This window comes from Octopus sinensis, linkage group LG9 (assembly GCF_006345805.1).
Source record: "Octopus sinensis linkage group LG9, ASM634580v1, whole genome shotgun sequence".
Classification (NCBI taxonomy): domain Eukaryota; kingdom Metazoa; phylum Mollusca; class Cephalopoda; order Octopoda; family Octopodidae; genus Octopus; species Octopus sinensis.
Genome location: NC_043005.1, coordinates 65,934,536 through 65,948,586, shown reverse-complemented (window position 1 = coordinate 65,948,586; position 14,051 = coordinate 65,934,536). Strand labels below are relative to the sequence as shown.

At 34.7% G+C, this 14,051-nt stretch overlaps 1 protein-coding gene across 1 annotated transcript in view; it reads right to left on the bottom strand.

Moving 5' to 3' along the window:
- LOC115215440 (synapse-associated protein 1) overlaps positions 1-14,051 on the bottom strand; it is a gene marked incomplete at its 5' end in the record, with an annotated part of 79,993 nt that overhangs the window by 45,268 nt on the left and 20,674 nt on the right. Inside the window, one exon of the mRNA XM_036506019.1 lies at positions 8,854-9,000. Within this exon, the coding sequence (XP_036361912.1) occupies positions 8,854-9,000 (147 nt within the window). The remainder of the gene's footprint in view (positions 1-8,853; positions 9,001-14,051) is intronic.

Here is a 14,051-nt window from a genome sequence, read left to right as displayed (position 1 = left end):
ATTTTATTTTAAGCACACTGCCAGTAAGTACAGAGAAGGTCTCAGTTGATTACATAAACCCCAGTATTCAACTGGTACTTAATTTATTGACCCTAGAAGGATGAAAGGCAAAGTTGACCCTGGCAAAATTTGAACTCAGAATGTAAAGACAGACAAAATGTTGCTAAGCAATTTGCCCAGCATGCTGACAACTCTGCCAGCTCACCATCAAGTCATTAAATAAAACTAATATCACTCTGAACATTATATATTTTTCCTAAATTCCAGAAATGAACTTTTCAGTCTATGGTTGCACATGAGAACTATCTCCAAGTGCTTGTTAATTATTTTATCCTTACATAACATTATCTCTGAAGTATGTAACCTAAAGAGGTTAATTACTTTTGAGTATGTATTATACAGTTTTATATTGTGTAGTACCAACCAAGAGGTGTTGTAATTTATTTTTCTTCTTTTGAGGTCCCATATAAAATCCACAAGTGATGTCCATTGTCTCTTGCAACTGTTGGAAAATGATGCAATATGGTCCCTATAGCAGTTCTTGAAGATGTTGCTAGTTAGACCTATGTATGCATATGTATGCGCACTTGTGTTTACATTACATTTATATATAATACTCCTATGTAAAAAGTCATTTACTAGGACATGCATTCCTGTCCCTACAGTTTCACTTTTTTAAAATTATTATTTGCAACCTGGTTTCCCCTCATTGTATTTTCTCTATTGCGTTTTCTAAATGTGTTTGTTAATGTTGCTATTATTACTATTTCTATTTTTCACAATTATGTCATTCATAATTGCTATTATCATTAATATTTACCCCATTTTTTAATGTTATTTTCACTATCTGTATTAATGTTGATATCTATATTAAAATCTTTGAACAGTTATTATTTTACCCCCTAGTGTTACTGTATTCTGTACTCCCCAGACCTACACTATTTTGGACCATATTTTGATAGTCTACTCTTGCTCAATTCAGCTTTCTATTATTTAGCTTGTGAATATGGTATTCAAGGTTATGTGATGTCATATATGACAATTTTACTGTATGCCTGTTAAAAGTCTTATACCGAGTAGATTTAGGAAAGTATCTATCCAACGAAGATAAAAATTCACCAGCAAGTTTGAATGTCACATATAATTTGAATACCAGATCAAACCATAATATACCACCTTTATTTGATTTAGTATGAGTTCTAGTGTATTCTTTCTCGTTTTTAGTAGAGTTATTTCAATAAGAATTTAAATCTGCTTTTTTGTTCCCATTTCCTACTCACTGCCTGCTATCTTTATTACTATTTTTATTTATTTTTATTTGACTATTACATCCCAATTTAAGAATTAAGTCTTTTTTCCATCCATAATTCTGAAACCCTACTAATTAGATCATTTTTATGTTCATAAATATATCTATCATCCCAACTTCTCATTTCTATATATATTGGTTATCTTATTAGGTGAATATTTAATTTTATCCTTATACCCAGCACTAGCCAGTGCTGCATTGTAATACACTGCATATGAATTAAATATTCTTTCATTAGCCAACTGCCTGGACACCCTATTTGATATGCTTTTCATAATATTTTTTAATACCAAAGGTGGAAGATTTGAATTTTTATTAACATATCTTAAATTCTCATTTGGTTTATGGAATGGTTAAAAAAACTCTGTGTTTAGATTAAGAGTTACATCTAGAAAATTTACTACTTTATGGTCTTTTCAATAGTTAGGGGCAATTTACTATAATCTACTGCAATTCTCTACAAGGAAAAGAGTGTTGTCCCTATATAAACCTTCTTCACCACCTGATCTGGAAAAGAATGTAAATACCAACAAGATCAGCAACCTGTGCTGAATCACTGATTCTATTGTTATATCAATACAATTAATCCTATCCATAGCTTGTTATCATAATCAATTATTGTACTACAGGCAGCTAATATAATATCAATCTCATGTTTAGATAAATCAGAGTTGCATTTGGCAAATATAAGTGTCTTATTAAGTAACATTATTTGTTCCAATCCATGGCTCACTTCCAGCACTCACAACACTTCATCAATGAAGAAGTGGAAGCTTCAGTGAAGAAGTTCTTCACCTCAAAGATCAGGAACTGGTATTAGTGTGGAATCGATGAACTGCCAGAAAGGTGGCTTCAAACAGTGCAACACAATGGACTCTACTTTGAATATTAAGCTATTTTTGTTGTAACTTATGAATCAAGCAAATAAGTTACCAAAATATAGCAAAAGTTTTGGTCAACATAATATAACGGTTAATAATTCTCAAATATCTAAGCCATAGAGGTTGGTAATAGAAGGAGAAGGCAGAGGAACGGTTGAATAAAGGGGATAGAAAATTTGGTCATAGGTTGGATAAGGTATTTAATTAACTGCTTAAATGTGGCTATAGTATTGGAGTGCCAGATTGTAAGAGAGATGGAATTTTAGATTACATCAAATAGGTCACAAATTCAAATCTGTTGCACTTATTTTATTGTTTCCTGGCAGACACAAACTCAGTTCCCTTATCAGCAAAGAGAGCCAGCTTGTGCTAGAATGTTACCTGTGATAAATTAGAAGCTTAAAAGGGATATTTATCTTTCATCTACTTAGCACTATCAAACTAGAGATACGTGCTGATACTTTAAAATCTTTCAGGAATTAATAAGTATTTACATATAGGCTATACCTTCAAAGTGAAGGTGCATCACTCAGTGGTTAGAGCATTGGACGCATAATCATGAGGTAGTGAGTTCGATTCCTGGACCAGGCTGTGTGTTGTGTTCTTGAGCAAGACCCTTTATTTCACATTGCTCCAGTTCATTCAGATGTAGAAATGAGTTGTAACATCACTGGTGCCAAGCTGTATCATCAGCCTTTGCCTTTCCTTTGGATAACATCAGTAAGATGGAGAGAGGAGGCTGATACGCATGGGCAACAGCTGGTCTTCTATAAACAACCTTGCCTGGGCTTGTGCCTTGCAGGGGAACTTTCTAGGTGCAATCTCTATAAAGAATATGTTCGCTTCAAACTCCTCATGTACCGATTCTGCCCTTAAGAAAGGAACAAATAATACAATGTGGTTGTAGGTCATAACACCCAGGCAACACAGGTGTGCATTGCCAGTAATAAATAAAATTTACTAGTTATAGTAAAAAATCTTCCACTTAATATAAAATAATACATTTTAAAATTAATAGGGTATCTTAATGTAAGTTCCTATATAAGACCAAATAGTACCTTCTACTTAGAATATCAGGCTGCATTATTAAATCTAATGTCAGCAGACTTTAATCACACAATCATTTTCTCTTTAGATCTCTCTTATGTAAAATTGTTTAAAGTAAACTAGAACATGAGCACTACTGATTTATCTACAGAAACGATAAAGAATTCTCTAATAACTACAGTACAGCATATATTTCAAGTAGTACTCACTAAGTTTGTTATATTTACTTATTAGTGTTACAAATCATCTTTAAGATTTTTGTGATAATTGCACTGTGCCCAACCACATTTTCTTTGATTTTAAGGTACATTTTTTTTTTCAGTGTAGAAATTGCCAAGTTCCTACACATGTTAGGTTACAAAGTATATTATATATATAGTAACAGAAAAGGAGGAATTTCAATTAGCCTCGTGTGGTGAGTTGTAATACATATAAGAAGGAAAATGCACACACTTTACATAGTTTTAATATAATTTTTAATATAATTTATATTGTGTTTGTCAACTGGTTTCGCTTTTGCTGATCATGACATTAACATTTATTTAAATACGTATCATTATTGTGGACAGGGGAGATAATTGTTCATCTTTCGGTGGTGGTGGTGGATGGATATATATATAAGTCACCATGATAGATCGGTAGCCACTACACACACTTTTTTTCTCTCCTTGTTTCTTTCTGTGATCCTTTCTGTGGAAGAGCGTAGGCTCGAAACGTAAAAGACTTTTTCAATTCCTGAGCGTTATACTTATACATCTGTTGGTTTTCTACACCACCTGTCTTCGTCTTTTGTTTTTTTCATGAATTCTCCCTATATATATATATATATATATATATATAATATATATATACACACACAAAAATTCAAAAACTAGAGTAGTGGGGAGAAATATGTACAGTGATGGGTATGTATATCGTGAATTAAAATATGTATAGAGGTCAAAGTTGGCTATGCATGCATATTTAGATGTGTTCTGTATTTTTTGATGAATAAATTTTCTTTATTTAAACATTCTTGTATAGAAATTGCATCTTTCCAGAGGAAAACTGTGAAATTTGGTTTGATGCTACCTGCACATCTCTCTATGTGTTCACTTAAAGGAATCTGTCTGTATTGCAGGAATCAGATCTGCTCTTTATGTAAAGTGGTTCTCTGTCTCAATGTCATACTTGTCTATCCTATATAATGATGTTTACAACCCAAGCAGGTTATTACATAAATTAGATTCTCAGAGGCACAAGTGAAGTAGGTTTTAATTGTGAACTTCTCTCCTTGTTTGAAAAGGAAATCTGAGCCTTCTAGTAGGTTGGGGCATATTCCACAGTTTGGGCGTCCATATTTTTTAACCATTGGTTTTGTGTTTGTTGTGTAAAGCTTCACATTTGTTAGAAGTCTCTTTAGCAATTAGTGTGGCTTTTTGCATTTGATGAATTTATGTGCTTTCAGGGTGTTGTTCATTTTTGGGTCTCTAGTTAGTAAAGGAAGATTTTTCACAATAGTGTTGTATGCCTCATTGCTTCTAGGGTTGTGAGTTGATATATACACTAGAGTTTTGAGATGAGGTGTGGTATTATATTTTGTTTTCTTTAGCGTTTTTATGTCTAATTTCTTGGCACACTTAATTCCATCGTCTATAAGTGAGGGTAGATATTCAGTTAGTGTTGTTCTGAGGTCTTGAAGACAAAGGTCCCAAGTAGTTCTATCAGACACTATTGTGCAAATCCTCTTTGCTAAATTAAAGGGAATATTTATTTTGATGTGTTTTGGGTAGCATAAGTTAAAAAGGAGATATTACTTTGAGTATGTTGGATTATGATAGATGTCAGTTATAATTTGGTGGTTGAATTTTTTTATCATAATATCCCAAAATAGATATTTCTTATATATGTGTGTGTATACATATATATATGTATGTATGTATACACACACACATACATACATGCACATTACCATATATATATATATATATATATATATATATATAATATATATATATATATACACAAAAAGATTCAGTTGAATTAGGTACTTAAGTTGAGGCACCTTGTTACATCAGAATAATATACACATAATATATAAATATTATTCTTGTAGTGCATGCAGACAATCTGACCCAGCCGAGTATATAAAATCCACGACTGTGCTATTCAGACATGTACATTTCATCAGATATACAAACCATGATATACTTCAGAATTTGCAAAGAGCATGTTCTGAGATAGGTGAATAAAATATAAATAAGTAACAATTGAGGTACAGTTGTCAATTCATTCAGGCTGTTTCTAATGACACCTTTAATTGATTAATGAGTACATTATATGATTATAAAGAAGCCATCTTCCTCATATGAATACATGAACTTTACAATTAAGGACATTTCAAATGAATTAACATATTTTAAAATCTACAGACCAAAACATTTTCACTGATTCTGCAACTGAAGTAGTAGTGGAATCAGTGAAAATATTTTCCTCCGTGGATTTAAAAATATGTTAAATCATTTGGAATGTTTTTGATTGTAAAGTTCATGTAATCATCTGAGGAAAACAGTTTCTTTATAATGATATAATGTACTCATTAATCAATTAAAGGAGTTGTTAGAAATGCCCTTAATGAACTGAGAACTGTCCTTCAATTATTATTTATATACACAGATACATCATCATCATCATCATTTAGCGTCCGCTTTCCATGCTAGCATATATATATATATATATTTTTTTTTTTTTTACTTGTTTCAGTCATTTTGACTGCGGCCATGCTGGAGCACCCCCTTTAATCGAGCAACTCAACCCCGGGACTTATTCTTTGTAAGCCCAGTTCTTATTCTATCGGTCTCTTTTGCCGAACCGCTAAGTGACGGGGACATAAACACACCAGCATCGGTTGTCAAGCAATGCTAGGGAGACAAACACAGACACACATAAATATATATATATATATATATATATATAGGGTCATCCCATAAATAATGTGGGTTTTTTTACTTCTTTTATTTTTCAAAAAATTAAGTGATGAAAAACATTTCTCTAGTACTGTTTTGACCTCGTCTATAGAATTCATATTTTTTCCGTTAAAATGATTTTGAAGACTGTGGGATAAATGACAATCAGGTGGGGCAATGTCAAGCGAATGTGGTGGGTGGGGTATTGTTTCCCATTCAAACTGCTTCAGTCTTTGGAATGTCATCCTCGCTGTATGTGGCCAAGCATTATCCTGATGCAAGAACACCTTTCATCTTGAAACCAAGGATGGTCATTTTCCCTCTAGCACTGACTTGAATGACTGGCTGAATGACCAAATCAAAGCTTCTCTGCTAGTTTCTCAACAGTTATGATGGGATTTTGTTCCACCAGGGTTTGCATACTCATCCTTATCGAGCTCTACAGATCTTCCAGGATGAGGCTTGTCTTCTTGACAGTAGTTTCCAACCCAGAATTTCTAGAACCACCGTTGACCCTGTTTTATGCTTATTCTCCAATCCCAATATACTGCATTAATATTCCTCACACTTTCCATTTTTGTTGCCTTTATTGGACTCATAAAGCAAAATAAGCTGAATATGCTACTTTCTCACTTCGATTATAGCTTTGAAAAAAATAATTGTTAAAATCAAACTGCACTCTTCAAAACTTGCATTAAAAATAAGGACATGGTAAAATTGCAACCTGCTTTTATACCAAGTTGATGCAGGCAGTTTATCGCATCCCCCTCCAACATATAGTTCATGCAATTGAAAAAAACTGTATTATTTATGGAATGACCCAATATATATATATATATATATATATATACACACATACACACACACACACATACTATAGATTACTATAGATTACTATAATAATAAATGGCAAGTTTGTGTGTTTGTGAATTTTAGACCTTGATGAAACTTGACACATGTGAGGGCTTATACCCATGCGGTCACTTAAGCTCTTGGAATTTTTTTCAAAAATTGTAATATTTCAGCATTTTTCACATTAGGCATCGTGACATCAATTTAACAAAAAATGCTGAAATTTGACAAAAATGTTTCATGTGTATAAACAGCCAGCTTAATAACGGTAATCTATCAAGCATTTGCTAATTCTTCATTTCAATACGAATAGTTTTGATGTGCTGAAACTTAGCATTTCATTTCTTGTTTTAATTCCCCAGCGTTTCAAGTTTTAAATAGGTAAGTACATTTCATTTCTTTGAGACAATTTAGGCATTTTGCACACTAGCCGTCGTGATATCAATTTGATGAATTCTGCCCCAAAGCATAAGTTTTCACTATTTTACGCACAAGTACAGAAATAATGAAGACACAGGTTCACTACCACACTGCTAATTTTTTGGGGTACTTGGTCTTACTCATTACTATAGATTTTAAATTATAGAATTTTAGCTTAATTTATGTTTATTATATTATGTATTTTATGTATTTAGTATTTAAATTAATTAGACTTTACAATTTTTCCAGTTAATAGTATATCAAAGTCAATTTTTTTCCTTATTCTTACAGCTAAAATACATTTGTAATTTTAATAGCTTAAATACATATTTCTATCTATTTCTTCTATACATTCTATTTACGCCATATTTTTATGCAATATATTTCTTATAAACGCTAAGTTCGATGTTTTACATTTAAATTTTTAGTTAATGAAAATCCTTCAACAAGAATTGAGAGATTGGTTGGATCAATTTTTTGAGTCAAAATCGGGTGATTTCTACCAACAAGGTACTGAAAATCTTTTGAACATTGGGAAAAAGTTGTAAACAACAAGGGTCAATACATTATTGATTAATTAGCTGTTGTTTCTGATTAAACCTTTTAAAAAATTTAAATTAAAAAAAACGGCAGGAACTTAGTTGCCAACCCAATATATGTATGCATGTATATATGTGAGACAATAGTTTCAGTATTAATAGTTTCACTATGTATACATAGTGAAAATATTAATATTGAAACTATTAAAACTGAAAGTATTATCTCACATTACAATAGAGACATTATTGTTTCACTTTTGACATGTAATATTCAAATAGTGTAAGAGAGAAGAGATTATTCTGGGCTCACATTAGGCAAGAAGTAAAAAAGGAGTGGGTAGAAACACCATAAGATGTACCCGGTGTAAGCTATGGACACATAAGAGGTGCAGCAATATCAAATGAAGGCTAACTGGGAAGGCAGTTTTTGTGGCAGGGGCAATAAACACTGAAAATGTGCAGAAAGCAGTTTCCATCACATGCCAGGGGAAAATCTGTAACTCAGCGGTTCAGCAAAACTGCCAAATTAAACAGATGGCAGACTTTAAAAATAAAAACTACTGGGGTCAATTTATTTGATCAAACCCTTCAATGCAGTGCCACAGAATGGCCACAATCCAAAGACCAAAAGAAGCGAAAGATAAAGATGAAAAACATAAACTAGAAATTCTAAGAATTGGTCCACTTCCTCATTTTCACACAGCCATAGAATAACTTCATCATGTCAGATATTTGAATTAAATAAAATTTAGTTCTTTCTTTGACCAAGGCTGTCAGAGAAAGGTTCATTAAGAATGTGCCAAAATAATATACACAAGTGAGCCAAAATTTAAAAAAAAACAAGATATGAATGAACTTACAGAAGACAAAGCCAGGATTTGTTTCTTCATAGTTTCTTCTTCATTGTAACCAACCCATGGTGGGACAGCTGCTTCAGCATGCTTTCCTTTTTCTTTGTTTTCATTGACAAACTTTTCCTGCTCCCGAGTGAATTCACCAAGTATAGTCTGAAATAGATATAGATATATGTATTTTGATGTATACTGGTGTATGTGTGTGTGTTTGTGTATGCATCTATACAATAATACCACACCATATCGCGGTTCACCTATCGCGATTTATTATTTAAGCCTACATCGGTTCTTTCGTGGTGTTGTTTTGCATTTATAATTAAAAAAAACATACAAATTATAAAAATAATGAAAAAAATATACAGAACAGTATTGTTTCTAGTTCATGGATTTTCACCTATTGTGGGGGGCTTTCGGACATAACACCTGCCATAGTTGAGGGATTACTGTACATATGAATACATATATTTTTTCAACAGTCTCCAAATCAATATGAAACATTTTCATGTCATCTGTGTGGAAAAATTTGTAGATCTCTTGCCGGATTAAAGAGTCATTTCTGGTCACAAAACACATAGACTATCTCCAACCATCTTTCAGTAATTTTAAACTGTAAATATTCAGCACCCATTCTTCTCTCTTTCCCTCTGACTGAGTAACCATGTATCTCCCCTAGAGCAAGACATCTGTTTTTGCCTCTCAGCCACACTCTAACCTGTCATCATCTGGCATGAGATCACCTCCCCCAATGTCACATCACCTCTCAAAGGATCTTTGTCTTGCAAGTTACTTGGTGACCCTGCCAGTGCTGGTGCCATGTAAAAAGCATCTAGTCCACACTGTAAAATGGTTGGTGTTTGGAAGGGCATCCAGGTGTAAAAAAGCCATGCTAAACCTGACCTTGCTTGTGCTGGTGCAACATAAAAAGCACTCAGTCGACTCTGCTGGGTAGTTGGTGTTAGAAAGGGCATCCAATCATAAGAGCCATGCCAAAACACACAGCAAAGCATGGTGCAGTCTTCTGCCTAATCAGTTCCTGTCAAACCATCGAACCCATGCCAGAATGGAAAGCAGATGTTAAATGATGATGATGATGATGATGATATTACTAGTGAGTTCATGTGTTGTTGATTTTTAACTGATTTGATGCCGGTGTGTATGTAATCTGATAGTGCAGGAGTTGAGAAGAGTCATACTTGATTAATGAGTCAACAGCCATTACACACACACACACACACACACACAAACACACATCATGTACTCACCTGCCCCCACCCCACCCGATGCTCTGAACAAACACACAAATGATTTGTTTATAGTGATCACATGCTCTGTGCATATACACGTGTAGTTATTTCTCTCTCTGTATATATATGTGTATGTGTCTGTGTGTGCGTGTGTGTTTATGTGTGGTCTGACCAATAAGTATCAAGACTGTTGCCATAGTAATGAAGCTAAAGCATGCAGAGTGAAACCACTTGGTACAGATTGACCTTGAACTCTGCTGTGCATGCACACTAAGTTTTAACGTTCTAGCTCACTTCTGCTGTTTACAGCAGTACTTGGAAGGAAGGTGTGTAGCATGTGATCATCACATTGACCATGACAGAGAAAGTTGAGCAGAGAATCAGCATCAAATCTTGCAAAAAGCTTGGCGATACCTGCCCAGAGGCATATACAATATTTTCAAAAAGTTTTTATCATTCTCGCCACAATGAAGGAGATCTTTGTGCAACTGAAACCCAAGTGTCTTTTTGCTCAGCTGAAAGCAGTCTTGGCACAAACTTGGCAGACATGAGTATCATACCCAAATCTTCTGTGATAATGGACTGAACTGAACCATAACTAATCTGAACATCTGATAACTCACAGATGGTGATTTGATGATTTCCCCTCACAGCTGCACACACATCTGCAATGTTTTTCTCAGTTCTGCTGGTTGCAGTTCTCCCAGAACGTTCATCAATATCAGCATTTTTGGCCATCTTGGAAATGTCAAAACCACTTGTACACTTTTGTGTGGCTAATACACTCCTCTCCATACACTTTCTGCAGCTTTGCATGGGCCTCTGAAAAGGTATCACCATGACATCTCTCTCTGTCATGGTCAATGTGACAATCACATGCTACACACCTTCCTTCCAAGCACTGCTGTAAACAGTGGAAGTGAGCTAGAACTTTGAAACTTTGTGCACATGCACAGCAGAGTTCAAGTCAATCTGTGCCAAGCAGCTTCACTCTGCATGCCTTAGTTTCATTACTATGGTAACAGTTCAGATACTTATTGATCAGACCTCGTATATAGGTTACTTTACCATTAAGATAAGATCAACATATAATGGGGTGGCAAGAAACTAATTTCAGTTTTTAGTGTAGAATAAAAGTCATCTTTTTCATACAAAGAATGAACTTTAGACAATTATATATTTTCCATTTCCTTCGATGACTTTTTGCCATCTTTCTAGCAACTTCACGATACCATGCATACAGAACTTCTGGTCCTCATCATCCAAAAACTGAAGCAAGTGCAATTTCAGGTCATCATCATTATTAAAAGGTTTACCATTCAGAGAATTTTGGAAATTCCAAAATAAATGGTAATTTGATGGTGCAATGTCAGGTTTATGGTGGATGTGACATAACTTCCCAGCCAAGCTCCATTAATTTTTCACAAGTTAGCAAAGACGTGTGTGGTCTAGCGTTGTCATGGTTGAACATGATTCCTTTACAATTTGCCAATTCTTTTTTTGATGCAATTTAGCTTTCGACATGGTTTGTGCTACTTCATTACACTTGGACCATGATTGTTTTTGATTGATGTTATTTAGATAATCCATTTTTCATCACCAGTGATAATTCCTTTCAGAAAAATTGATTTCATTGTGTTTGAGATGTAAATCACAAATGTTGTGTTAAATGTATCTCTTTCAATTTATGTGGAACCCTCAGTTGTTGTGTATGATAGATTTAACCTCTCTGCAATCTCTTGCACAGTTATATGACAATCAGATTCCATTATGGCTTTGATTCGGTCATCATCTACTTCAGTAGGTCAACCAGAACATTGGCCATCTTTGAATGAAAAATCTCCAGAAAGGTATTTTTTAAACCATTTCTGACATGTGTGTTCTGTTAAGCAATCAGCACCAGAAACTTCACATATCTCTGTGAGCCTCAGCAGCTTTTTTGCCTTTACAGAAATAAAAAAGCAAAATATGGCGAAAATGTTCACTTTTGCACTCCTATTTTAAAAGTGACACTGAACTAACAATGTAAACAAAATTACATGCAATTTGCTTCTAAAGTAAGCTAAAGGTAACAGCTATCAAATGTCAAAAGGAAAAAAATCATAACACTGACAAAAGTCATTCAAAACAGTTATAACTCTATTTGCAAAAAAGGATATTACTTTCTTCACAACACAATATAGTATTAGCCTGTCAACTGTCAATCTGGCAAGAATCCTTAAAACTATTAATCTCGTGGACAGTTTTACAACCACAGTAGATCTTTCCTTACCTCACATTTTCTGCTTTGTTTGTTTGTTTCTCTCTCCTCCCCTTCTCTCTAGATTTTAGTTTCTCTCTCTTTCAATCTATCTAAAATGGCTTTTTGCTGTTTGGGTTCTCACAGTCAGTCAGATGTACAGCATGTATTAACACATGTATTCTGTTCACCTTTTATATAAGCATTGTGAATAGGAGTTATGGTGCTACGTCTTTTCATCCGACGTCACTTTGTCAAACGTCTTTTCATCTGACGTCTTTTTGTCCAATGATTTTTTTTGTCCAACAACAAATCCTATCAATAAAATTCTTAATGAATATTTGATTTTGATGTTCACCTTGTTTTCTAAAGAGTTTATTTAAAATCGGATAGAAAGTTGTTGGACAAAAAAATCATCAAACAAAAAGACATTGCACCAAACGACATGGACGAAATGACGTTGGACAAAGTGAATCGGACAAAAAACCGGGTTACAGGTAGTTATACCTATTCATACACAAAGTTATCTAAATCTACATATTTCTGGGAGTGGCTTTTATTCATCAAACTTTATATTCCATTTCTTATTATTTTTATACTTCAACTGGTGATTTTTCCCATATATGTAATTGCTTTCCCAAATAAATTTGCTTTACCTTTTAGAAGCTTCAAGGAAGCTAGAAGGTGATGCACACGCATTCATCTCTAAGTGCACTGCATCCTATAGCAGACACACCATTGAGGTGATGACCTGTTTCCTTATCAGTTATTTAATCACATATTATACACGATCTATATTTGACTAATGCTTTATACTGAGGCTTATGTTTAGTGAGTTCTAACACCAGGGTATGAGTATTGCTGTACCTCAGTGAAATATTCAAATATACATATAAATATATAACTGTGGAGCACTGCCTTGAACATCTGAGAGTCAAATTCGTCGATGCCTCCACCAAGTTTGGAGATGGTCTAACGAATGGGACCTGTGTCTGAACGTGTCAAAGTGCTGTCATCTTCCTGTTGGCTCTTCTCCTGCAACTCAACTTGATTTCGAGCCGGGTCGTCTGCTGCTGGAGAGGACTGACCAGGTAAAGGACCTGGGTATCTTGATGGATTCTTCCTTTTCGCCTTCAGCCCAGTGCGTCCATGCTGCCAACAAAGCACGCGGAGTTCTGTTTTTGATTCGACGGTCATTCGGAATGCTCACAGCAGCCATATTCCTACCGCTCTATGTCACACTGGTGAGACCCATATTGGAGTATGGGATTCAAGCCTCTTCTCCTTATCTCCTCAAAGACATACATCATCTTGAAAAAGTCCAGAAGCTGGCTACCCGCATGGTTCTTGGTCTCAAGCATTTGTCTTATGAAGAAAGGCTGAAGACGCTCGACCTTTATTCTCTAGAAAAACGACGACGCCGTGGTGATCTCATTCTTGCTCACATCATAAGCGGAAAGTGTAACCTCTCGAAAGAGCTGTTCTTCACTCCTGCTCCAGAGCGTCGGCCGCAGGGTCACTCCGAAAAGCTCTATCTGCGACGATTTCATCTCAATTGAAGGAGAGGGGCTTTCTCCGTCCGGGTTGCAGATCCGTGGAATAAGCTGCCGGATGAGATAGTGAAGATGCCAACGACCGCTCGGTTCAAAGTCTCTCTTGACCAGAAATGGCCTGAACTCTTTGCATGAACACCCTCTCTGTACATAATTCTATGTCCCCCC